Source organism: Vanessa atalanta, chromosome 2 (genome assembly GCF_905147765.1).
Source record: "Vanessa atalanta chromosome 2, ilVanAtal1.2, whole genome shotgun sequence".
Taxonomy (NCBI): Eukaryota; Metazoa; Arthropoda; class Insecta; order Lepidoptera; family Nymphalidae; genus Vanessa; species Vanessa atalanta.
Window position 1 is genome coordinate 13,998,275 of NC_061872.1, and position 26,708 is coordinate 14,024,982.

Consider the following 26,708-nt stretch of genomic DNA (forward strand, 5'->3'; position numbering starts at 1 on the left):
TAAGAAAATCGAATATGAGTTACACAGATTTTTTATTCCTTTTTACAACAAATGAAGCAGAGAAACTATGTTTTAAAAAGTAGAGGGCTATACGATTGTGTTTTTTTTTTCATGTCAATAGAATTAACAAATGACAATATAACAATTCGGATACCTAATCGTAAGTAAGAAAATTATTCTTGCTTTAATGTAAAAGTAAATTACACTAAAAAACATTTTAATACGTTCAAAGCAAAAGTTGATATTATTTAGTTACCACTGCGTAGTCTGGATATCTGTACATAGATTATATACAATTACTTGGAGAGACAGACGGTCTTCAAGCAATTGATTGTTAGTAGTGACGAGACTTCTGTACTATTATCCTCGTTTCCATTGTAATTGAAGTATGTAGAGTAGTGTGTTTTGTTTTTGTTTCGTGTAAGGTTCATAGTTTTTATGTGTTATTGTGTTATTTGTGACCTCTGACTACAAGCATTGACTTGTAAATATGGTAGTAGATTTTATCTGTATTTGACGTTGTGCTGGACAAGATGGTCAAAATAAACATCTTATCCGTGAAAATTTTGTAGATCAGTGCTACCAGGCAATTTTGCTCAAAGCTTACTGGTAGACATGTGATTTAACATCTTACCTCCTTTGGTGGCGCTTGACAATGTATAAAATTGTTAATATATCGTTATTTTTTTTTTATTCTGGCTTTTATTTGTGCCAAGAGGGCACAGATTATTTCGCCAATGTTACGTGCGATTAATATATCTTAAAGCGCCGATATCCAAGGCCGGCGGTGGTGTCCATTTACCTTCAGTTGTCGCATTCGCCGTACACTATATTTTAAAAATCTCTCTAGACTTTCTCTACTCTTAATTATGCATGAATGCTCTGTGACCGGCATTATGTCGTGAACTTTTGCTCATAAGATTAAGCAAACAAAACATGTCAACTCTGATATGACGTAGATAACCAAAATATACCCAGATTCTTTTCAAGCATCCAAAATGATTTATCAATTAAAGAGTTTACCCTTAAAGAGAATACGTAGTAAATCTTGAATGAATTCATTGTTATATTTTTGTTATTATTTTTAATAACAACAAACGTCGTGACATTAATATGATGTAAAATTGCATTTACATTATTGCTATAAAGTCTTCTGGAACTGATCAAACAATTGGTGTTCCACAGAGATACTCTTTAATTCGGTCAATAATATATAATATTTTGAAACACAAAGTTCGTAATCGATAACAGTGTCAATTTATCTATGTATTAGTTACTATATTTAGTTATTCAGGTGGTAGCGAAGTTCAATTGCTTCATTCTCAATGGTAACGAGCTAACGACAAGGTATGTTATAAGGTACAAGGTGTTATTTCGTACGCAGCGATCATTTCAATGTATCAATCTTAACTATTGTTACGAAGCCCCTACCGTGTGTTATGGTTTGTGATGTGTTATATAAAAAGTTTGATAATATAATTAATATACATATCTCATATGAGTTCAATGTCAGTCGTTGTGACTACGACACCTTTGTCACCATATTGACAACCTTAGGGATGAAGATTGACAGGAAGTTATTTCTATGAAAAAAAAAATGACTTCCATTATGAGATTAGTGGAGTCAATAAATTATATACTCTTTTCCAACCATAATAGAAAGAAAAACAAATAAACAACATTTGACAGCAAATTGACGAGATATCAATTGGTCGAGAGCTTGATTAATCTATGATATTCGTCCGGCATTTTTAACGTCGACGAAACTGTTATGGGAATTTTGGAAGTATAATTAAAGTGGAAATAAGTGGTTAAATGCAATAGTTTTGTATTATATATATATATATATTAATCATAAACTCTTTGTAGTGTACAATATAGCTGGGCTGAGGCTAAGCTAAATCTAAGGTTTGTTTATTTATTTTTTTACTTCTATTGGAATAGGCTATATTAAATTTATAGAAATAAGTTATTATAATATGGTTAGAACAATTGTAAGATATCAATGGAACTGACATGATTTGTATAAATAAAAGTCCCTTATTTAGATAAAATAATAACAAAATTTATACATAATATTTATTTAAATAAATATATTTGAAAGTATCTTTATTTATATGGCATTCAAACAAACAATTACACGCGCATACAACAACCATCATATATACATAGAAAAAAACAATGATGATAGTTTTTCTGTTTATAAATTAAGTACTATAAGTTCCAAGTAACTATCAACCCGTTAAGGAATAGACTGAATGTATACTGCCTCTTATTTTAAGAGTCATATATTATATAATTATGTACAGTTACCCAGGAAATAGAAGGGGGAAATAAATGTTAATATGATTGTTTTATTGTCGCTATTAAGTTTATAAGAGTTTGCTTTACTATTTATTCACTATATACGTAATTATAATAAGAGAGTTATACCGCATAGACCCTACTCTTACATACGGTAGTGTACCGCGTCTGACCAAAGATAATGAGATTTGGACAAAGACAATTTTACTATTTTTTAATAATTTGATACATTCCTAACAATTATACGATAATTAACCATAAATAATCATCAGTTATCATGTTCTCCTCAGATATGCAAACATTTATACGCAAACTAGCTGAAACTGCGGCTTTACCTGCGCGAAATTTATAAAACACAAACTTCCAACCGCCGTTTTACCCCCTTAGTGTCGTTAAACTCAGAGTTCTTAGCGGATGTTTACACCCTATAACCTACCTACCAAATTTCAAGTTTGTAGGTGTTATAGTAACTGAGATATCGTGAGTGGTATTTCACTTTTATATATGTCACCGTAAGATTACAAACATCGTTAGATTACAATCTATCTCGTCAGATTGTAAACTGTCGAAATATTGTGAAGAAAAGTAATGCGTTAAAATGCAATCATATTTCACAGTTCACAATATTTCGAAAGATTACAATCTGTCTCGTCAGATTGTAATCTAACGATTTCTGTAATCTTACGGTGACATATATATACATAAACGATAAAATATTTTTAATACCATATTTGGTCAACTTGGTCAGAAGTCACAGTCAGAACAACGTTTATATCTCATAAAACGAGAGACAACAATAGATCGTAAACTCGTGGTAGTAACCGATATTCATACATCAAGGAAGTGCAGTCTATCATTGGAGAAAGATGCCATCATGCGTGCCCATTGCACAATCGACACATTTGTGACGCCTCGTGTGCATTCGAGTGCAACCGCACAGATATCTGTCTATCTGGATATCAAACAAAATTTATATCCGCGTGTATTATCAAATGACATTTTAAAAGGACTTTCTATATTTGAGTTTTCGCTACCATTCAAATAGATGTATAATTCTAATTAATAACATATAACACAGAAGGGAAATTATTAGGTGCTTAATATAAGAATATGACAATTACATTAATTCATATTTTTAATGTGTAGATGGAATACGTAGATATGCATAGACCTTATTAATTTACTTAATTTAATATTCGTAAATGGCAACGGAGCATCGGGCTAGTGTTAAATACACCGGAAACTGGGGTCTTATCTTACTTGTTGTAAATATCTTGAAATGTAGATATACACAATATCAAACACAAGAAACACATAAACACGTGACGCTTATGATTATTAATAATGCACGTGTGTTCAATACTCAAATGATATTTAAAATTTAAAGTCGCTAAAAGAAGGTTTATATATTATCTAGTAATTTGTCAATATTCATTAATTATTAATGTACTAGCAACGTAATAAATCATTTTTGATGTAGATTAGAATTATAAGATACAAAATTATTATTACTTGGTGATATGTCTTTTGCAAGCCCATCGGGTACCACCACCACGCACCACTCAATCGTCACTTATTCAACCGTTTGACAGCACCGCTTAGTATCGTTGTGTTCCGGTTGGTAGAACATGTAAGGGTATGGCGATTATTACTTTCAATGTTGGCACTGTCTATGGGTGGTGGTAACTAGGTACCATCACGTGACACATTTGATAATCCACTGCGTATTTTAAATATAAAATATTAAAAGCAACTATGCCAGTTTCTAGAGGAACTATGCGAGTTTTTTGCCGTTTCTTCTCGCTGGAGACTGCTTTCCGAAGACTCAAGGTTTATAAGAGTGATATGAGAAGTTTCTTATAGTTTTAGTAATATTATTGCATTGTAGAGATTACATAAAATTTGCACGAAAAACCAATTTAGCAATTTGTTCTCAATTCTTGCTCGAGATCGTGAAAGATAAAGCCGGCATTTGTTCAGAGTAATTTAATTTGATTTATACACGCACGCTGTACTCATGACTGTTACGTGTGGACTTTATAGACTATCAGACGTTGTATATATATATAATTAATAAAGAAAAACTGAGATAACGTCCTTGAATCTCAGTCATCACCTAGGTTTCCAACGAAGAATAGCCAACTGCACAGGAAATATTCTCAAACAGAAACGCCGACTCCGTAGGTGCTCGACACTTATGAAACCCAAATAATGAAAATAAACAATAAAATTTCGAGGCAAGCCAAACCGCGAGTTTGCGCACATTTATAAAAAATTCAGTGCCTGTCTGTTCTATAAAAATAAAGTCACTGCCAGTAAATGTCTTATTGCTGGGGTAAGGCCTGCTCTCCCTCCGAAGTTTGAAGCATATAAGTATTGGGTGGCCACCACAATTGGAGCAGCATGGTGGAATATCTAAGAAACTTATCCTCAAGAAGAGGAAAGGATTCTTCAGTTTATTGTGAGTATATAGTAGGACGATTACAGACTGTTACCGCATTAATCGAAAATAAATTGCGAAGTATTTTGTCTTACATTACTGGTCTACATACGACTAATGGATTTAAAAAAAATACTTAAAAAAATCTCACGACGCTCTCGTAATATTCAGTGAAATTTTCCTCATTACATTACGATACAATAACACTGGAAAGTCCATTATATTGCGTATGTAATCATTAATTACGGGCATAAAATTTAGCCTTAATTATAACAATGTTTTGAAGATTCGCATCCGTTGTAGGCAACTTTCTTAATTTTATTTGTTATTCTTTTGTTTATTTTTGTCGCAGAACGGCAAGTAAATAAGTGCTGAGTTCAGTTATAACATCAAGATGAATGAAATGATGATGATGAAAATTAAGTACAATTTTTTATAGTGTTTTAATAAACATACATATCTTTATATATTTAAATTTTCTATGACTGTATAACCTAAACTACTTCAAAACGGCTTTCCCGATTTTATATTATGCTTTTTTATTTATTGATCTTCGAAACACCATCAGCTCATTCACAAACTATTAAGTAAAAGTAGGTAAATTTTGTGAGTATTTGAGTGGGTTCCTGCTAGGCTTAGATTAGACCCGAAAGGTGGCGCTGAGGAGTAAATAATATTCTTATTTCACCCGAACGAAGTCGAGACTGGCAGCTAATATTTACATATATATTATTCTTCTGTACGTACGTATATAGGTCACTGAACCCATCCTAAAAGACTGGACCGATTTTGTTGAAATTTTTGATGCATGTTTGAGTAGTGCCCATAGATAGACAATGGCTGCACAAAAAAATTCTAACTATGTCTTACATCGACAATTTGCTTGGTTGGACCTTGGAATCTATGGCGATATGTTCCTTGTGACTGTAACACAACAATACTAAGGATTGCAAGTGTGGCAACAGAATATGTTAATTTGCTACCCAGATGGGTTTGCACAAAGCCATACCACCAAGTAAAACTATCGTTTACACATTAGTTAGCAGTTGTCTACTTTTTCTACCAATCAAATAACATACATAATATAACAAATACTTTTTTCCTACGTACAAATCAACGGTTAAAAATTCATTAATTTTTGACTTTATTATTACAGCTGATATCGACCGGGTCCTCTGTTTGACCCTTCCTCCAGATCCGAGGCTGAATGTCACATTGGATAAGTTAAAATTCCAAGTATTTAAATGATTACTTAATGGTATCTCAGATGAGATTACAATGTAAACCCCAATAGGTCTCCAGGCGCTTAGGTATAACTTACGAAAGTAACTTACAAACTGCTGTGTCACCGTGATTATACAATTCGTATATAGTAGAAAGTGAATTCGCGAAATCATACATTCTTATGAAACGCTGACTTTGAACCACAAACGTAATACATTAACGACAACTTTTAACCTTAAAAATAAGAAATAAACGTATTACTGCCCTAAATTAATTAATTCACTTATTTTTAGTCAGTGCCACTCGGGATGATGTAAGAATTGTAACGATATCCCGTGCATCCAAATCTGTTCAGTCATTCAAAAGTTATGGTTGAATAAATAAACTCACTTAGTTACTTAAATGAACCCTGAAAACATTATACTCTTTACCTTACTTGGGCGGTTGTGTAAAACATTACAAAAATATTACACAGTGTTTTCTAACACATTTAATTAGAATATTTTAAAAGTACCTCTATATTAAGATTTTTACTTATGACATTTTATGTCATGTCTTCCACGTGCATCAGTTAGCTCATGGTAATTGGCCACCTTCACCAATACAATCGCACTGTAAGAAATATATGCCGCTTATTATACGAATATGCTGCCATTACTGGATTTGAGATGTTATATCAGGCATAACCTGTTATTAAACTGACGTACTCATATTAAATGCGAACAAGAGCAATACAAATAACGGCTACTCGTTTATATCCAAATGGGTCAGCATAAAACAGATAAATCAAAATATCAATGATTAAAAATCATAATTTCCATTGATATAAAAATACAGTAATTATATCTGTTTGCCATTTAGGGTTTTCATTAGTTTTTACAACTGTTATTTTAATAACGATAAACTATTACCGTATACATTGTAGAAATAAAAAAAAAAATCATCGAATACAGTCTAGAAGTCTAAAGCATTATCTACTTAACATGAAGTAGTCTTTGAAAATAACAGCTGATTTTTGTGATGCGTAATCAGAGAAAAACTGGACTCTTGAGAAGTGACACGTAATACGCATTGACGATTTTTGTTTTAAAGCAAAAAGTGATTCAAATTATATATATATATTCATATATGTGGCCTTCGAATAAGTATATAGAACATGTCCAAAACTTTTTTAAAGTATTATAATTATTGTGAAACTATTAGAACCTTGATATTCCAAAATTCCGAAGAATATATGTGGTCATTGTTATATAATAAGAATAATAATATTATGCATCTGTGTCGCGAAACACGCAACGTTGCGTAAATATATAAATTAAGTCTTGTAATCAAATATTTTGTACAAGAATCCTATAATTTTGAGGTATCCATCCTTTTTAGACCTCCTTGTTCACGCTAATAAATATTTTTATATATTTATTTATACTTATTTGTACATCACTAAAAAAGTACAGAATACTAAAAAGTAAAAGTTAGCATTAGCATTAGCAGCCCGTGAACGTCCCACTGCTGGGATAAAGGCCTCCTCTCCCTTTGAGGAGAAGGTTTGGAGCATATTCCACCACGCTGCTCCAATGCGGGTTGGCGGAATACACATGTGGCAGAATTTCGTTGAAATTAGACACATGCAGGTTTCCTCACGATGTTTTCCTTCACCGCCGAGCACGAGATGAATTATAAACACAAATTATGCACATGAAATTTCAGTGGTGCCTGCCTGGGTTTGAACCCGAAATCATCGGTTAAGATGCACGCGTTCTAGCCACTGGGCCATCTCGGCTCAAAAAGTAAAAGTTAATAGGTTGTTATTTTATATTTCCAATAAATTATTTTTCTATATAAATTTTCCAAGTTTTTATATATTATATAGAAAGGGTAAAATGGAACGTATTACTAAGGCTCCGGTGTCCGTCCGTCCGTCCGTCTGTCACCAGGCTGTATTTCATGAACGTAATAGTTATACACCTAAAATTTTTACAGATGATGTGTGTATTTTTGTTGCCGCTATAACAACAAATACTAAAAACAGAATACAAATAAAAATTTAAGTACCCATGTCGCATGTCTGTTATAGACATGATTTTGTTTTGCTGTATTTATAGATAATGGTACGGAACCCTTCGTGCGCGAGTCCGACTCAAACATGGCCGGTTTTTTTACTTTTTACATTAGTGAACTGTTTATTATGACATACAAATCATGGCAAACTAAGAAATAAGATGATCTGCACATTTAATTTGACTTAAAATACTCCTAAGCGGCTAAATAGGCTTTAATGATTTTTTGTGTGTATTTAAGGAACCCTGGAACTTTATTTTTTTGTAACAATCAAAAATCTTACTTCACTCGTACGTTGTCGGAAGGAGCAATGAGTATGTGTTTATAATACATGTACAAAAGCTTATTGAATTGCAAAGTACTCAGCTCTCGAAAAGAAAAAAACTCTTAAAACGTTTTAATTTGACACAACCCGGTTACCTCAATGTCTTCTATAAACAGTATTGAGATGAATATTTATTAATATTTAACAAGTGAAAGTAAGGATAAAGTACAATAGGATGTTTTGAGATGTGATGTATGTTATCCATTCCATACGTCCCCCATGTATGTATGTTCCCCCATGATCATAGCTTTTTTCCCAACGGTTTGATATAGTTTTGGTCATGAGTTACATAAAACGACTCCATTATTTTTTTGGTGCTTGGAGCACCAAGTGCCCTCCACCTCAACTGCACCAGTTTTTTATTTAATTATTATATTATAAGATGTTTATTTATCGAAATTTTGATGCTTTTTATCATAGAAATCTTTAAAAATAATAAATAAATAAATAACTATTGGACGACATCACATACATTACTCTGATCCCAATGTAAGTAGCTAAAGCACTTGTATTATGGAAATCAGAAGTAACGACGGTACCACCATTATTGTGGGTTTATGGGTCGTAATCTGTATCTGTGGATGTGTGACTGTGGATTCTTCTTCTGGGACTGTAGCCCATCTCTACACCTCGGAACTCTCTACTACCCAGAATCTCACGATTTGAAATGGCATAGGCTAGGCGACGGTAATTGTTTAAGAAAATAATTTTGTATAGGACTCGTTAATTTTAAAGCTGAATGTATAGTTTTACAGTATATGAAATTGCATGAATAAAATAAACTATTCGTGTAAAATATAAAACAAAAATAATAACCATTTTTATTTGCCTATAATTTTTTATTTACCTTTGAAAGTATTTCATATAAATTGGTAACAAAAAAAACATAAAAAGCATTATCTTTTAACTGGCAATGTCATAATTAGTAGTATATGTCATCGTTCTGTCAAAAGATATCAAACTAATGTCAAATTACAATTTTCAATTTGCGCGGGTATTGGTTTTCACATTCTGTTTGATTTAATAAAACAAGTATTAATTTATTTAGTCATATTTCTTTTATCTTTACATGTGTATTATAATAGGATATATATAAGTGATTTATTAGAATCTTATTGGAAACCCGGCTGAAAATAGGACTTATTCAAGTCCATTTTAACGATTATTGATTTTTCTTCAAAAGGTATAAATTGTTTACACTCTGCTTTTGTATAATATGTGCCTAATCTAGCTTTTCTAAAGACTTTTTTGTATATCATGCTATCGTTTGAACATCATTTTGGTAATTTAAAAATTTTTTTGATGTTTCCAGACTAAATGGCAAAACAAATAGCGGACGTACAAATCCATGCTTCGGAAAACGATAATTTAGAGGACGATAACTTGGATATTAGTGTGGATCTGATTGATGATGGTCTCTATTTAGGTAATTAATAAAAATACAAATTCAAATACAAATATAAATATATACATCTAATAAGAGAAATAAAATGCGTAACAATATAATCAGATACATGACATTCAGCTATAATTATGATTACTCTTTAATGGTTTAATTTTACACCTTGAGAGATATTTGTAATTATATTATTTTGCAGGTAATCTTGCATGTGCAAGAGATCATAAAACATTAGAAAATCTAAAAGTCACACACATCCTCACAATAGACTTGGTGCCTCTACCGAGGTCTATACTGGACAGGAGCCAACTCACCTTTAAATTTATGAAATGTATGTACTCTTCAAATAATATCAACAGAAATAAGTATTGAACTAAAAAAACAAATATTATATGCGACTAACAATGGGTTAAATAACAATGGGTGGTTTTACCATCAACACTCCACCAATCATCTAAACTGTCTCTCTGTGTCAGTAAATTGACCCATGCTTAATTCATAAGTGGAACAAAGTAATACTTTATATTCTTGTATGGCAGTGGTTGTTCTGAGTGGGACCAGAGCCTACCACCCGGTAATCTAGGTAGTTATTTAACATTTCGTAAAAATAAGAATGATTTAAAAAAAAAATCATCTTTCATAATTAACAAAGTGATCTTAAGTTTCGGTCACTTAGAAATATTAGGATCAACAGATAAATTAAATAAATGAATGAAATAGAAACAGTAAAGTAAGTAACATCCTGTAAATGTTTAACTGATACGCTAAGGCTTCCTCTCTCTTGTGAAGATCAAGATCCATCACGGTGAACATCATTTTGCAATGACATTTTGCAATGAAAACATCCAATGCTTTTTAGAGACACACGTGGCAGAATCTCATTGAAATTAGACACATACAGTTTTCCTCACTATGTTTTCCTTCACCGCTGAGCACAAGATAAATGCATTAATTCTAACCACTGAGCTATCTCAAGTATCAAACAATCTAATAAATATATTATGATGTACCTCTGCAGTGGCCGATGTACCCAAGGAAGATCTAATCAGTCACCTACCAGAGAGCAATGATTTCATCAAGGAAGCAATTTCAAATGGGGGAACAGTACTTGTTCATTGGTAATATCTATTAACTATTGCTATATTCATTTTAACTTTATTGACCACAAACTAATATAAGGTTAGGTAAGGTTTAGATTAGGTGTGGTTGTTTATTAAATTTTGATCTTGGCATTTGCTCAAGGCTTATTAATTTTCCTAAAGGAAAATTTAGTACTCTTGTGACTTAGGTATACTCTGCTGACTCTTTTTGCCAAACAATATTATGTGTGAAATTTGAATTGTCACAATTTGTTTAGTGTGTGGACCTAAGAAAGTAACTTTCTTTCTTTGAATAATAATTCTAAAGGGTGCCACTCTGTAGGGTGAAGACTATTAGAAAGGTGTTTATTTATTATCTTTAAAGTTAAACAAAATAATCATCATAGTATAAATTAAATTATAATTTATAAACCTTTATTAATTAAAGTTATTTAATTATTTCAGCTACTTTGGTGTTTCACGCTCCGCAGCTGTAGTCATAGCATATGTGATGGAGAAATATGGTCTTTGCTATGAAGATGCATTTGTCCTTGTAAAAGCCAAAAGACGTTTCATTGGTCCAAATGTTGGCTTTGTAGCCCAACTCAAACTATTTGGGCACATGGGCTATCGAATAAATAGGGATGATCCAAGATTCAAACAATTTAGATTGAAAATGGCAGGACAGAAGTTAAAGCAAGGTAATCAGCAATTGATATAGTGTTAAAACCCATATCTTATTTTGAATATGCTCAATTGTATACTTATATTGTAAATTTTATTATAAATTATTAGAAGAATAATTGGCTTTTGACGAATACTAGCATTTAATAGTAGAGTTAACAATTTTTGTTGAGCGTTTTTATAAAATAATAAAATTTAGTGTTTATTTTAAATCCAAAACCGAAAACCTGTGGGTTGAAATTATTTGTTTTATTTCTTATTGGATTTCACTAAATTGATGACCACAATTTATTAGAAATTATTTATTAATACCTTTCAGTCAATTGAATACAGCAATAAAAATGAGTGAATTTTCTGTAAACATAATTTTTTTTTTATAATTAATAATAACCATGGCTCAAATTTATTAAATAATTATTAGTATTAGTAATTACTATTTACCCCTAATTTTCTTAAACTAAAAATATTTTTATTGCATAATTACGATATTATATTTTCCAGTAAAAATATTACCCCAACTGTTTGCCGATCTTGTCAAACCTGACCCTGGGTTGATCCGTGAACGACCAGACCCAGTAGTGTACCGCTGCAAGAAGTGCCGCAGGATAGTCGCAAACCAGAGCAACATCATACCTCACTTACCAAAGCATATTAAAGTGGAACTGGCCAAGAAAAATATTCGACCGCAACCGAGCAAGCAGAATGCTCTAAATTGTGTTGAAAATGGTCAGCTCTTGATAGAGAAGTTGAAAAGCCTCGCTTGTCAGATAATGGACAGTGAGATTGAAGTTGATGATTCCAGTGATGAAACCAGCCCGGGTAAGAGTGATAATAGCTTCCTGGACAGCGATGAAGGACCCAGTCAGGTAATTCTCTATCTTAACACTTTTAAGGTTTGTATGAATTTGGCATAAACAAACATAGGTCTACTAGTTCTTAAGTTATGGAAGTAACTTTAGGGAAGTTTGGGTGTAGTGGCTTTGTTTGTATGTTAATATTTTTTCTGTGCAATTTTAAACTGCACTAACATATGATGTGCCAAATATAAGATTTGATGGCTTTTATTAGTAGTAATGGACTTGTATGTAACTATATATCTATATATATATATGAACTTAATTTATTTATAAATTGACCAGAATAAAGAAAGTGCATTGTGGTAGAAGCTTCAAATTTTTTCCTTAAGAGGATACATTCTCCAGAAGCAGGACAATAATGAACTGTCGGAATGACTACAATAAAATATAAAATAGTTTAATCAATGTGATGTCTTATCATAGGTCCTAGATGGTTACAATGAAAATAACATGGTCGACGCAAACATAGCGGCTCGGGCGGACAGTCCCGAGATCTGCCGCCTCATGTGGTTTGTGGAGCCGATGACTTGGATGAAGGATGTGCAGAACTCTCCCCAAGGAAAGTTGCATTGCCCCAAATGTGCCAACAAAATCGGCAGCTTCAGTTGGGTCATGGGTACGTTTTAATACTTACTTTTTGTCTACTATCTATTCTATTAAAATATCTACTAATAGAATACGTAAAAAAAAGTATACGTACATTTCAATTAATCGTATACTTTTGAAATTATTGAATTGAATTACCTGAAAAGACAACTATTACTACCATAGGCAGTGCATTGAATTTTTAATTGATAAACTACGCGACGCCTGAAGTTAAAAATGAGCAATTACATTATACCAATTAAAATAATATATTGTATTAAGATTTTCGAATCACATCACTTGCAATATTATTTTTTCACAAATACGTAAATATATACTTTAATTTTAATCTATTTATTCATACTACCTGAAATGATAGTTTTAATACGACCAACCCACAATATGTTTCGCTTTATAGATTACTTACAAAGTTTTTATTATTCGTCACAAGATGGCGTTGCATCTTTATTTCCCTGACCTCATCATCATCAGCTTTTCAAATTACAAGAGGTTTAAATACATATATTTTTTATTTCAAAGTAATAATTAAATAATAATTTTAATACAATATAAATCGTTTTTCCTACTCGTGGTTTTAACAACCAAGAAACTGAAATATTTCTTACATGCCACTAGATGGCACTGTATCGTTTAACCGCGCGGCTGAATCGCGCTGGCCAGACGTTCGCGCGCCGAGTGACACCGGCCCGCCGCGCCGGTGGAGCTAAGACCTTACTTCATAGGATCATTTCTATAGTAAGCTCTTCACGAGATCAACACACTACGTGTGATCGTACCAGTCGCGAAGATGAGACGTGGCGCGGCGTCCTGAGCGTGAGGCGGGCGACGGCTTCGGCCGGCAGCCCTCGATGATCGTTCACTCCTCTCTCTCGGGAGAGGAGCGTGGGGCGCTGTCGCTGTCTGAGCGGCTGATTTATAACCCTATAATATAATATTTGTATCACTATCGTAACAAAATATAAGTATGTTCACCTTGTAGGATAAAGTATTGTTATCGACATTTCGGTCACAATACCTTTTTATATTTTTTCACAAACGACTAAAATTACGTAAATAACTGCTACAAATTAAATTGAAAAAGAACATGAAAGTTGATACCGGAAAATAAGTATGAGAGCTGTCATAAAAACACGAGACAGCTTGGGCTCATTATTCGGGCCCCAAATATTATTAATCATATACACGGTAAGGTACAATGGGCATTATGTGAGACCTATTGACTATGTATTTTACCTTATTACGTTGCGTTTTATAAAGATAGCTCTAATAAAAGTCATAATATATCAGCTAATAAAGAGTGTATACTTACTGCGGTTAACCGAACTGGTCAGCATTTCGGTATATGAGTTGTTCACACTTCATGACGTGAATCGTCATGTTCAGACTAATTGAATCGCATTGGTTCAGGAAATTATTTTCGTGTCACCGTGTTGTTTGTGCTTTACAAGGCTTCATGCAACAAAACGTAGCAAAACAGCGTACATGAGTAAATTGTTTATTGTTGGGAGCATTTTTGAATACCTGTCAAAAATGGTATTTGCAAACGTAGATTCAACAACTGGCAGATAATTTTTCCCGTGATCTTCCACATTGTTATTATTCAAGTCTACCAGATGTGCGTGATATAAACTCCAAATGAAATTGTAAATTTAAACACAGCCCTCGACGTCTGTTTTTAACAGACATGAGTAGATCATGCGAGAACTTTCTTCTAACAAATTCCAAGCGTTGCCAAATGACAACGCAGCGCTACAACGATGGCAAAAGCTGGCCATAAATTTATCTTTAGTATAATTTCCTTGTATTTTTTTTATTAATACAGTCATGAATTTATATCTTTAAAATATTGCCGTAAGAACGGATTACATAGACATTTTGTTTAGTAATTCCACTGAAGGTAAAAGTTTATAAGAAACACTGCGCCAACCCGAAATGATTGAGTTAAGAGCAAGCGAATAATGATATGTGCCTCGTGGTTTGCCTCCTTACCTGAGCATTTCAACACAGGCGCTATACAGACACATCAAGGTCTACAAATCGATAAGAAAAATTGCCTTTATGTGGTCGTCAGATATATGATGTACTTTTATATCTGTGGATTCTTGTTGTAAAAGCACATGTGACAGCTCCCAGGAGACTTTTTACAGCAGTTTTATTTTGACTTCAATTTTGATAATCTGTCAATCTTTGTAATTCGGATTATAATTTTAGTTTTTTTTTATCATAAGTTTAAAAATGTGCCACTAGATGGCACTGTATCGTTCGACCGTAAAGCTGAATCGCGCTGGCCAGACGTTCGCGCGCCGAGTGACACCGGCCCGCCGCGCCGGTGGAGCTAAGACCTTACTTCATAGGATCATTTCTATAGTAAGCTCTTCACGAGATCAACACACTACGTGTGATCGTACCAGTCGCGAAGATGAGACGTGGCGCGGCGTCCTGAGCGTGAGGCGGGCGACGGCTTCGGCCGGCAGCCCTCGATGATCGTTCACTCCTCTCTCTCGGGAGAGGAGCGTGGGGCGCTGTCGCTGTCTGAGCGGCTGATTTATAACCCTATTATAATTAATAATGATAAGAGACCTTAACTCCTTAAAATTTTAAACGAAGTTATTTGTCGATTTTATTCATTAGTCACTATTAATAACTGATTTTTTGCTTAACTACATTTATCGTAAATAAGTGGCTGTAATGCCTTTGCATTTTCAAAAGAAAACACTAGACTATAATTAAAAAATATGGATTTTCGTACTGTCTATAATAATTTCAATAAACTTTCCTTACTTTGCAGTATTAGGACTGTGCGTATATTAATATTATTTATCTGACTTACTTTAGTGATGTAAATTTAAAAAAAAAAAATAAAACAAAATTTTGTAAATAACATCAATTCAGACATACTTAAAGGATCATTTACATATTTTATATACATTTCACTTATTTAAATACTTATATTTACATTTAAAAACATGTTTTTTTTCACTTTCGATGTAGTCAGACAAATTCCTTCCGATATTGTGTAAACCGCTCTCGAAAAGACTCGTTCACATGGGACTGATGTTACGACAAACAATGAAAATTTGACTGAGAATTGGAAACAATGACTTACGCTATCTCCACCAACTCAATAGACAATGTGACGTGACGTGAATTAACAGTTTCGGTAAGGTTCAAATCAAGTTCCTCTTTAAATTTTTATTGAGTAAATGTTGGCTGTTATGATGATGCAACTTTGGCATCAAATCCACCACAACGAAGAGACTGATGGTGCGTCCAGCGATTGTACATCCTTCATGGGGTATTCGTTTCTATAATAAGATTCCACAGTTATTTTGAATTTAAGAAATGGGGTCATATTACTCAATACATTATTATAATAATGATAAAAAGCGTAAACTCATTCAGTTTGAGTAAACTATTACTGACTGAACTGACTGAGCTTACCAATGCAGGTAGAGGACATATACCAGACAAACCGACCTGTGCATGTGTCGAATGAAAAAAGAGGTAGGATCACAATGACTCACGCTCTCTGAGCAGGGACGATACTGATTAAGACATTTTAAAATACCCAGTTTCCGCTTTTTTGCGATGTTTAGTTTAGAGCTTCCTCCATTCATAAATGAAAATCAACATAAAATTTAACAATAAAAAATAAAATTTAACAATAAAAAATAAAATTTAACAATAAAAAATAAAATTTAACAATAAAAAATAAAATTTAACAATAAAAAATAAAATTTAACAATAAATAATTATTAGTAAATTGCGCAGCATTTTATCGAAGAATAGAGTGCCTTCCTCCTTCATTGTTTCAAAAATGTGCCACTAGATGGCACTGTATCGTTTAACCGCGCAGCTGAATCGCGCTGGCCAGACGTTCGCGCGCCGAGTGACACCGGCCCGCCGCGCCGGTGGAGCTAAGACCTTACTTCATAGGATCATTTCTATAGTAAGCTCTTCACGAGATCAACACACTACGTGTGATCGTACCAGTCGCGAAGATGAGACGTGGCGCGGCGTCCTGAGCGTGAGGCGGGCGACGGCTTCGGCCGGCAGCCCTCGATGATCGTTCACTCCTCTCTCTCGGGAGAGGAGCGTGGGGCGCTGTCGCTGTCTGAGCGGCTGATTTATAACCCTATTATATAATATATGTATCACTATCGTAACAAAATAGAAGTATGTTCACCTTGTAGGATAAAGTATTGTTATCGACATTTCGGTCACAATACCTTTTTATATTTTTTCACAAACGACTAACATTACGTAAATAACTGCATAAAATTTAATTGAAAAAGAACATAAAAGTTGATACCGGAAAATAAGTATGAGAGCTGTCATAAAAACACGAGACAGCTTGGGGTCATTATTCGAGCCCCAAATATTATTAATCATTTACACGGTAAGGTACAATGGGCATTATGTGAGACCTATTGACTATGTATTTTACCTTATTACGTTGCGTTTTATAAAGATAGCTCTAATAAAAGTCATAATATATCAGCTAATAAAGAGTGTATACTTACTGCGGTTAACCGAACTGGTCAGCATTTCGGTATATGAGTTGTTCACACTTCATGACGTGAATCGTCATGTTCAGACTAATTGAATCGCATTGGTTCAGGAAATTATGGCCGTGTCACCGTGTTGTTTGTGCTTTACAAGGCTTCATGCAACAAAACGTAGCAAAACAGCGGACATGAGTAAATTGTTTATTGTTGGGAGCATTTTTGAATACCTGTCAAAAATGGTATTTGCAAACGTAGATTCAACAACTGGCAGATAATTTTTCCCGTGATCTTACACATTGTTTTTATTCAAGTCTACCAGATGTGCGTGATATAAACTCCAAATGAAATTGTAAATTTAAACACAGCCCTCGACGTCTGTTTTGAACAGACATGAGTAGATCATGCGAGACCTTTCTTCTAACAAATTCCAAGCGTTGCCAAATGACAACGCAGCGCTACAACGATGGCAAAAGCTGGCCATAAATTTATCTTTAGTATAATTTCCTTGTATTTTTTTTATTAATACAGTCATGAATTTATATCTTTAAAATATTGCCGTAAGAACGGATTACATAGACATTTTGTTTAGTAATTCCACTGAAGGTAAAAGTTTATAAGAAACACTGCGCCAACCCGAAATGATTGAGTTAAGAGCAAGCGAATAATGATATGTGCCTCGTGGTTTGCCTCCTTACCTGAGCATTTCAACACAGGCGCTATACGGACACATCAAGGTCTACAAATCGATAAGAAAAATTGCCTTTATGTGGTCGTCAGATATATGATGTACTTTTATATCTGTAGATTCTTGTTGTAAAAGCACATGTGACAGCTCCCAGGAGACTTTTTACAGCAGTTTTATTTTGACTTCAATTTTGATAATCTGTCAATCTTTGTAATTCGGATTATAATTTTAGTTTTTTTTTTATCATAAGTTTAAAAATGTGCCACTAGATGGCACTGTATCGTTCGACCGTAAAGCTGAATCGCGCTGGCCAGACGTTCGCGCGCCGAGTGACACCGGCCCGCCGCGCCGGTGGAGCTAAGACCTTACTTCATAGGATCATTTCTATAGTAAGCTCTTCACGAGATCAACACACTACGTGTGATCGTACCAGTCGCGAAGATGAGACGTGGCGCGGCGTCCTGAGCGTGAGGCGGGCGACGGCTTCGGCCGGCAGCCCTCGATGATCGTTCACTCCTCTCTCTCGGGAGAGGAGCGTGGGGCGCTGTCGCTGTCTGAGCGGCTGATTTATAAACCTATTATATTAAATAAGTAAGTGACCCAATTCAGTTATTAGATAACATTATCTAAGGACAAAATGCCCTTTTCGAAAAGACTTATCTGTAACGTTTTAACTATTATGATTATTTCACCGTATTTATAGTTGACTACAATAACTCATGGTCCAAATAATTATTAAGAATTGCTAAACTGGAAACGAAACTGACAAAATTAAAATTATAGAATCACAAAATGAACGCCATGTTTTTGATTTTGTGTGTTCAACTCAAGAGTAACACAAGCAGCCTGCTCGCCTGACATGCTAGAAACAGAAGACAATAATAACTTAGCGTACGTTATTTTTGTAAATAATTAAAACCTTAAATTTAAGTATTTCATATGATTTTCATGTAGTTCTTCTAAATTGTGCATAAACAGTTATTGTTTCTCTCATTTTTATTTAGGTACAACACTATTCCACTTAACTTATGAACAAAACTTCCGATAACAGCTTCGTCGAAATTGAAAACGCCCTCACCTTTTTCAAGTTCTTCTAGTTAAGACTAGAATTGCATAAGTTCAATACCAATGATATAACGTCCATTAAATATCAAGTTTTGCTTATTGTCTTTATTTCCTCTTATGGTTACAATAGGCTATATACAACATCGTATCGTATAATATGCCTTAATTTAAAATTCCCCTTATATGTTTCTTTTCATATTTCAGGTTGCAAGTGTCCCTGCGGTCAGAAAGTGGCTCCGGCTTTTTACTTAGTGCCTTCGAAGGTGGAGTGGTCGAATATCGTACAAAATGTTCAAATAACCGTATAACTGTACAAAGTATGTGACACTGCTTTATAAAGGTTTGTCACAGTCATATGTCCCAATGCCCCGCTTGCTTTCATTCTAATATATTACCAACTTATTAACAATATATATAGTAAAAAAGTATATAGTTATTTTGGGGTCTGTTATATATATCATATAAGTATGTATTACTTGCATATTTCATTTTAGTTATGTACTTTTAATATATATAAAATATTGTCAAAACCAGGGTCTAGCTCTTAATTCACTACGATTGGTTACCTTAGTGAGCGGTGCCGTTTTCGTCATTAGTATCATATTCCATTTGGTTTCGAGCAACGCTACTGCTCCATGTTCTATCATCTTTTATGGAATTAATATGTTAACAATATTACAAGATGGTTAGATTTATATTATTTAACTAAGCAGTGAGTTGGTTGACGTTATTTTGTTAAAAAATATTGAGGTCAAGCCTTTTTGGCGAATGAACTTCTACAAAAAGGACTATTGACTTTGCGGAGACAAAAATTGGCGTTATAAGCTTATCCTTGCGTCTCGTGTACATACAATGACTCATTGATTCTATCAAAGTGGGAATATTACATAATAATATTGTTGTAAATATATTGTGACGCACACTGGTGCGTATTACTGGTGAGTATTCCTACTTTGTTAACATCCCGAAGAGATTCTCTAGCTCCAAGATTATAAATAGACTGGACTGCTCTCTTTTGTAAAATAAAAACAGATTAAATATCTGCACGTTGCCCTAAAGTAATATGCCATATTATAACATAATAGTATGACAATAACGAAAATATACTAGATGAGCGGTATCAATATCAGTCAGTGGTCTTACTTTCCTAACCGCGTATACTGCGGCTCTGATCCTTCCCGTCAGGGACGATAAATGAGGACTCCACTAAAGTTAAGAATCCAATGCTATTCCCAAAATAATCTCAAATTACTTCAAGACGAACAACTTCACCATCGCCCTCTTCTAAATTTGCATCTCACTCATTCTTATTTTTAAATATTTTTATTTTTGTGTTTTATGACAAAGTATGTGTAGCAAATATACGATTGAGGTTCGTACTACGAAACGTTAATGAAAAATGTATGCTGTCGCAGGTTAAAGGCGTAAGTTCGGATGCGATAAATTATGTCGCAGTTAGACCTTTGTTTTAATGTTACCGCATATGGAGTAGTAGCATAACATTTATTAAAGAGAATCCTAGCGTACGGTGTTTAAAGTTTTCATATTTCTTAGGAATCTGTACTTTAATCTTCCAATAAATATACATTTAGTACAATGAGACTGTCTTCGTTATTTCGTTTTTGGGAAAAAATAAATATATATATAGATGTTGTAGATTGTTGGTGCTTTCCTGTGTAACGTTGACTATTATGTTTTCCATCGATATATCCTGTTACCGTGTGTACAATTTTAAAATTATAATTATTATTTATTTAGTATGTCGTTTTATTTACACAACTTGTATTTTTACATTTATTCCAGATAATTTTGACTATACCTGTTGTACAACTAATTTTTAAATTTTATAAACCTATACATAACTTTTTTCAATTGAAATATGTTAGGGACAATCAATAATATATTCCAAACAAGTCTTACAATGAAGAATTTATTTATTTAAATAACAATTGAATTAGTTTGTACTATGTGTTGAAGTTATTTATAGCGAAATAGCTTTTAATTATAAATTATAGGAAGCAATTCCTACACCAAATAAGTTACGACGCCATTGTAAATGAAATATTTGCAAAAACACGTTTGAAGTCATGAAATTTTAGATTAAACTTTTGCTCCGTTGAAATATTCAAATCGCAGAAATATTCGTTATGATTCTTTGTTTTGGTTCGTTGGTGTTTGAAGACTTGGTACACAATCGCGAGGCGGCCTAGCTGCCCGCGCACGTGCCGTCGGTGCGCATGCGCGGGATGTCGTGCAGCGCCACGCGGTGCGCGCGCATGAGGTGCGTCTTGCGCTTCCAGCTGTCGGCGAACGTGCGCGCGCAGCCCGGGCACTTGTACGGCAGCTCGCCCGTGTGCGTGCGCGTGTGGCGCGTCTGCGGACGACCACGTGTTGGGTGACCATTGTGACACATCAAATAATCGGACAATTCAGAAAAGCGATACTGAGTATGTTTCATTAAACTAATATGTGACGATCCACCCCTGCCTCCGGGCCAGGGCCGCACGTACCAGCCCGCTGGCGTCGTGGAAGGCCTTCCGGCAGTGCGCGCACACGTGCGGGCGCGCCCCGCTGTGGCGGCGCAGGTGGCGCCGCAGCGACGACGCGGCGGCCGAGCGGAAGCTGCACTGCGAGCACGCGTGCGGCTTGGCGCCCGTGTGCGTGCGGAGGTGCACCTCCAAGTTGTGAGCTGGAAATCACGACGTTATTATTATTCATTTATAATCGGAAGATACATACGTAGGAGAACTGAATTATAAATAACTACTTACATCGTGAATGACCGGCCAACAATTCACTATAGGAATTTATTACTGTATTATGTGTTTACTCCGTCGAACTCATCCTCAATGTCGATATATCAATACAACAATATGTAATACACAGTTTTTTTTAAAGTACAGGACATAGTATAAATAATAATAAACTCCATAATAGGAAATTAACCCAATATACCAAATAGTATATAATAAAATTTAGATGATTAATATATAACGGTATCTAGCTTACCTTGCGAAAATCCCCAACCACAATACGAACATAGGTATTGCTTGACCTCCTCGTGAACTTTCATGTGACATTTCAGTACGCTTTTATTTTTGAACCTGAGGATTGATAAATAACATGTCAGTGTAACAAACCACAAGCAAAAGTATTTGTTTGTACTTTATAATCGCCAAGTATACAATTCTCTTCAAATTAATAAAAAAAATTATTTCCATTCTGTACTACATTATGTAAGTCAAATATTATTAACATTACTTGCTTATTAATAGTCAAAGTACAAAACCACGAAGCCCAAGAAAAGAGAGCCTATATGACCTACTAGCAACAACATATTAAAGATAGTGCACTAAATTCTGATATGCTTAATTTGAGTTTATAGTTTATCTTTTGTTTGATGAATAAGGAAACCAGCATGTCTTTACAATGTAGGAGGAGTGTATTGGAATGAGCACCAAAACTTCTCAAATGTGAGGAAGCTTTAGACTAACAGTGGGACAGCAGCAACTACCAATTCAATAAGAGAAGATTGTGACTGACTTTATTCTCACATACCTCATGGAACATTTATCACAAGCAAAGGGTCTAACGTCTGAATGTCCTCTATTGTGTATTTTCAACTGTTTATGATGTTTAAACCTCTTTCCACATGTATTACAAACAAACTTTCTCTCTTCTGAGTGTGATGTTGCATGATATGCTAGTTGATACGGCTTGGTAAATGCTGAAATAGTAAAAAAAAACCATATGTACACATTGCCTAAAACAATTTGATATTAGTGTAGATTCATTTTAATATCTGAAAAAATTAAGATGCATAATCAGTACCATAGATGCTGGTGCTATAAGACATATTAAACATAGCTTACATTGCTCAAGCACTTACCTTATTAAAAGGAGCATAATAATAATAAGTGGTATTGTTTAGCTATATAATAAATAATAGGCTAGACTGGCCTCAATAAGAAATGATAAGGTAGTTTTGAAATAGAATTGTAATACAATTTTACATACTTACATTTGGGACAACGATCACATATATATTTGTGCCCCGAGTGTTCCTTCTCCATATGCTTGGTAAACCATTTTTGAGACACAAAAGACTTTCTGCACGCTGGACAAATAATCTTTTTCGTCTCTTCCACTTCTATAGAGTTTTCGTCTCCAATCTCTTTACTTATTTTCTGGTTGCTGTCATCTTTATTAACAATTTCATTTAGTGGTTTACAATTTTTTGTGACTGTGTGAACATTATCACTTGATATATCTTTTATACTGCTCAAATTACAAGCAGCATTGTTAAAATTGTTAGTGTTATTGAAACTTGTTATACCAATGGATAATTTGTATTCGGGTAATGTTAATCTCAGTTTATTTGTCTCTGGTTCAATACTTTTAAATGTTTCTGGTTCAATAATAATGCTTGTCTCACTTCTAGAGGCAATGTTTTTGAGGGTAATGTTGACATTCTGAGCTTCCTTTATAAATGTATAGCATGACTCTATTTTTATAACACAGTCGTAACAAAACTGCCTCGGAAGCTTTTCATTGTCTGTAATCTATTAAATTGCAATAAGGGTTAATAAATATGTGATATATATAATTAATGTTTATCTTTAATAAAACACATTTATTACTATCAAACGGAAATATTCAACATCATAAAAAAATATTAAAATCTGATTAATGAATATATGTATATGCTCTTAAATAATTTGGAATTTGTCATATTGGTAAATAGTGAGGAATACCTTAATATTTGTGCTAAAACAAAACATTTCTACAGTACTATTATTAAAATTATCTTTCTCCCACGACGCCACTTCTCGCATACAACTACGGCATAGTCTCGAAATATCCATAATCGATTATTTATTATTTCAAATGTCTAATAAATAACTTATACTTTAGTATTCGTTTAAAATATAAAATTAAATAATCGATACAAATTCAAATGTATACTTTGACATATTTACGACTTACTAACTTCCAATGTCATATGACATTTAACAAAATCTTTGACGTTTTGTTAATGCTTGAATGGAGATACTCAAAACATTGGAATTACTATTATTGGTGATTATATAATTTCGAATATCTAATAACATTTACAGTAGTCTCGAAGTCAATTGATTGATTTGAATTAATTAAAAATAAAACAAAAAACTATAGTCAATGAGGGCAAATAATATAATTCACATATTAATGAAATGCGAAACTAGAGAAGGGTTCACTCATATCTAAGTCGCATATGCATATATGATATCTACACCGTAAATATACGATACTACATTTTCAATATATTTAAACAATATATATATTATACGATGTAACGAAAACCTTTACCCCGTTTTATTAAAAAATAATATTTAAAAACTTCAAAGTTAAATTAAAAAAATAATTAATGTAGGTTAATTAAGTATATTATTTTAAAACTGAAAAAAGTTTTGATCTTTATCAAACAATTCACAATAATTCATGTATCTATTCATCTCTCGTTAATTGGCATGTAGATAATATTATTTTAGGTCAAGGATAATAAAACGCAATTTAATAAAAATATTTTAATTAGCTACTTTTGTTGCGCGTTTTGTTTCTGCGAGGTGTGACCGTAGGGTGTCTAATCCTTCGCTCGTTAAAGGCGATGCCTCAAGCAAAATTGGTGCATTTTGTAGTTCAGTGCTGAGTCGAGCGAATTGAAGCATGAGTAACGCCTCGTTTCGCATTTGTCTGTACGCTGCGTCCATTTTACTCAACACCAGAATGAACTTGAAAAAAAATAAACGTTAGATATATACAATTAACAAATTTAAAATCTGTATTATTTATCATACTGTTTGTTTGAAATTTTATTTTGAATATAACAGCGTGATTTCAAACCTTAGCATTCTTCAACTTCGGTTCAGCCAATAATGTATATAGCATAACAGCCGCTGCGGATATTTGACATAAGTTGGACGTATCCACAACAAATATTACCTGAAATAAAATGAACACACGGAAAATATCTTATACCCATCTTCTGAAATTATAAAAAACAAACTAGAACTATGTAATTAATATAATATTATTGTTAGCCACTATGGAAACTTTATCTAAAAATCTTTATTTTACGTTGGAACTGAAAATATTCAACATCTCTAACGTTTATATTATATTGAGTGTTTTAACTTTTTCACTCACCTTTTCGATGCCATCAAAATAATTGCTCCATAACGATGCCATTTCTCCACCAACTTCACGAATTGAAAGCACTTGTTTTTTTCCATTTTTATTGATATAACTGACGTCATAGATATTTGTCCCAATTGTTGGGACAGGACTATATGTGTAGTCTATACCGTCGGCGTCTTGAAGTTTCTTTAATAATGTAGTTTTTCCCGACCCTTTTGGTCCCAAGCATAAAACTGATATTTTATTTTCTGGATCGTCCATGTCGCGAATATGTTTTAACGTTTATGTTTGGTCAATAAATCAGCGTAGCAGACTTGTAGTACATTTTTATCTACTTGCCGCTAGATGGGGTTATATAAATTATGAACTTTTAAACTTTAATATTATACTAAAGATAATTTATTTATGTTCAAATTTGATGGGTTTTAATAATCATACAATTTAACAAATAAAAGCTATAATTATAGCCCCGAAGCTTTCTTATTTAATGTAATTTTTTTAGTTAACTCAAGTTTACTCCATAGTGTAATGAAGTTATCAAACCTATTTTAAGTTAACGAAGTAAAGAATTGTAAATAGAATATTACTTTTGATACCTACAATATTATGTCAAGAAATGATAGGAGCAGATTTCTAAATAAATGCGTAAGAATGAATAGTGAAATTACTCAACGTTAAATTATTTTGAACCTTCGTTTTCTTAGACAGCGTTTCTTAACCGAATTTTGATATATAATATCGTTTAAAAATATCGGCAGTAGATATAAAAATGTAATTTATTTTCAGGAATAAAGGCAGCTATTAGTCAGTTTGGAGCCGTTTTAGTATAACCCTTTGGAGTTGGTTTGGTATAATGTCAAGGTCATCGTCTATGGTCTAAATTAAGTAACACGTGTGGTGAAGTGCTTCACATGATAGTGATCAATTTATTTAATTATTGGTACCAACATCAGTACAAGCAGGTCAAGATGAATGCGCCTGCGCAGTTGGCTTATCTCCATTTAAAATGGAGATATGATCGTTACAGAATTGACGGATTTTTTAATTTCTTTTCGAAATTATAAAAGTTGTAAAGGAAATTCTACAATTTCCAAGACAACATGTACTAAGTCGCGACACTGCTCCCATTACATACATATGATGCATATGTAATTTTCATATGCTCTTACAATATTTAGCCATGGCTTATAATATCATGATAGCCGTCACGCCGACCTCGCATTGCAAGCATCGCCGCGGCATGTGGGTGTACCGGTGTAACATTCACTCACAACACAACTGACAAGTGTCCGAAATC

The 26,708-nt window shown here is 33.5% G+C and overlaps 3 protein-coding genes and 4 non-coding genes across 7 annotated transcripts; 5 read left to right on the forward strand and 2 right to left on the reverse strand.

Annotated features, from left to right (window-relative positions):
- Nucleotides 1-9,357: 9,357 nt before the first annotated feature.
- On the forward strand, nucleotides 9,358-20,208 carry LOC125071541 (dual specificity protein phosphatase MPK-4-like). The gene is made up of 8 exons (XM_047681855.1): nucleotides 9,358-9,534; nucleotides 9,664-9,777; nucleotides 9,950-10,081; nucleotides 10,769-10,868; nucleotides 11,295-11,530; nucleotides 12,015-12,379; nucleotides 12,794-12,986; nucleotides 19,439-20,208. Exons 2-8 carry the CDS (start codon nucleotides 9,669-9,671, stop codon nucleotides 19,540-19,542), a joined length of 1,239 nt encoding a protein of 412 aa, XP_047537811.1. The 5' UTR covers nucleotides 9,358-9,534; nucleotides 9,664-9,668; the 3' UTR covers nucleotides 19,543-20,208.
- Nucleotides 13,682-13,885, forward strand: LOC125076051. The gene has a single exon (XR_007120282.1). It is a non-coding gene; the product is annotated as a small nucleolar RNA U3 (small nucleolar RNA).
- Nucleotides 15,314-15,517, forward strand: LOC125076059. Its single transcript, XR_007120283.1, has one exon. It is a non-coding gene; the product is annotated as a small nucleolar RNA U3 (small nucleolar RNA).
- On the forward strand, nucleotides 16,896-17,099 carry LOC125076063. Its single transcript, XR_007120284.1, has one exon. It is a non-coding gene; the product is annotated as a small nucleolar RNA U3 (small nucleolar RNA).
- On the forward strand, nucleotides 18,529-18,732 carry LOC125076003. Its single transcript, XR_007120271.1, has one exon. It is a non-coding gene; the product is annotated as a small nucleolar RNA U3 (small nucleolar RNA).
- A 952-nt stretch (nucleotides 20,209-21,160) lies between the features above and the next one.
- LOC125072790 (zinc finger protein 771-like) lies at nucleotides 21,161-24,215 on the reverse strand. Its single transcript, XM_047683489.1, has 6 exons — nucleotides 23,989-24,215; nucleotides 23,256-23,796; nucleotides 22,793-22,961; nucleotides 22,244-22,338; nucleotides 21,745-21,923; nucleotides 21,161-21,608 (listed from the first exon to the last, which is right to left on the reverse strand). Exons 1-6 carry the CDS (start codon nucleotides 24,097-24,099, stop codon nucleotides 21,441-21,443), a joined length of 1,263 nt encoding a protein of 420 aa, XP_047539445.1. The 5' UTR covers nucleotides 24,100-24,215; the 3' UTR covers nucleotides 21,161-21,440.
- A 586-nt stretch (nucleotides 24,216-24,801) lies between these two features.
- Nucleotides 24,802-25,672, reverse strand: LOC125069688 (ADP-ribosylation factor-like protein 16). Its single transcript, XM_047679226.1, has 3 exons — nucleotides 25,421-25,672; nucleotides 25,118-25,216; nucleotides 24,802-25,005 (listed from the first exon to the last, which is right to left on the reverse strand). The coding sequence occupies exons 1-3, from the start codon at nucleotides 25,670-25,672 to the stop codon at nucleotides 24,802-24,804; spliced, it is 555 nt and encodes a 184-aa protein (XP_047535182.1).
- Nucleotides 25,673-26,708: the final 1,036 nt, after the last annotated feature.

Excerpts from the sequence above, each read along its gene's own strand:
- LOC125069688 (XM_047679226.1), bottom strand. The coding sequence starts at position 25,672 with ATGGACGATCCAGAAAATAAAATATCAGTTTTATGCTTGGGACCAAAA. Across the intron at positions 25,217-25,420 it reads ATTTTGATGGCATCGAAAAG|GTAATATTTGTTGTGGATAC; the intron begins GTGAGTGAAAAA and ends ATTTTATTTCAG. Across the intron at positions 25,006-25,117 it reads CGAAGTTGAAGAATGCTAAG|TTCATTCTGGTGTTGAGTAA; the intron begins GTTTGAAATCAC and ends TTTTTTTTCAAG.
- LOC125072790 (XM_047683489.1), bottom strand. The coding sequence starts at position 24,099 with ATGGATATTTCGAGACTATGCCGTAGTTGTATGCGAGAAGTGGCGTCG. Across the intron at positions 22,962-23,255 it reads ATGTGATCGTTGTCCCAAAT|CATTTACCAAGCCGTATCAA; the intron begins GTAAGTATGTAA and ends TTACTATTTCAG. Across the intron at positions 22,339-22,792 it reads TGTGATAAATGTTCCATGAG|GTTCAAAAATAAAAGCGTAC; the intron begins GTATGTGAGAAT and ends ATCAATCCTCAG.
- LOC125071541 (XM_047681855.1), top strand. The coding sequence starts at position 9,669 with ATGGCAAAACAAATAGCGGACGTACAAATCCATGCTTCGGAAAACGAT. Across the intron at positions 10,082-10,768 it reads CACCTTTAAATTTATGAAAT|TGGCCGATGTACCCAAGGAA; the intron begins GTATGTACTCTT and ends GTACCTCTGCAG. Across the intron at positions 10,869-11,294 it reads GGAACAGTACTTGTTCATTG|CTACTTTGGTGTTTCACGCT; the intron begins GTAATATCTATT and ends TAATTATTTCAG.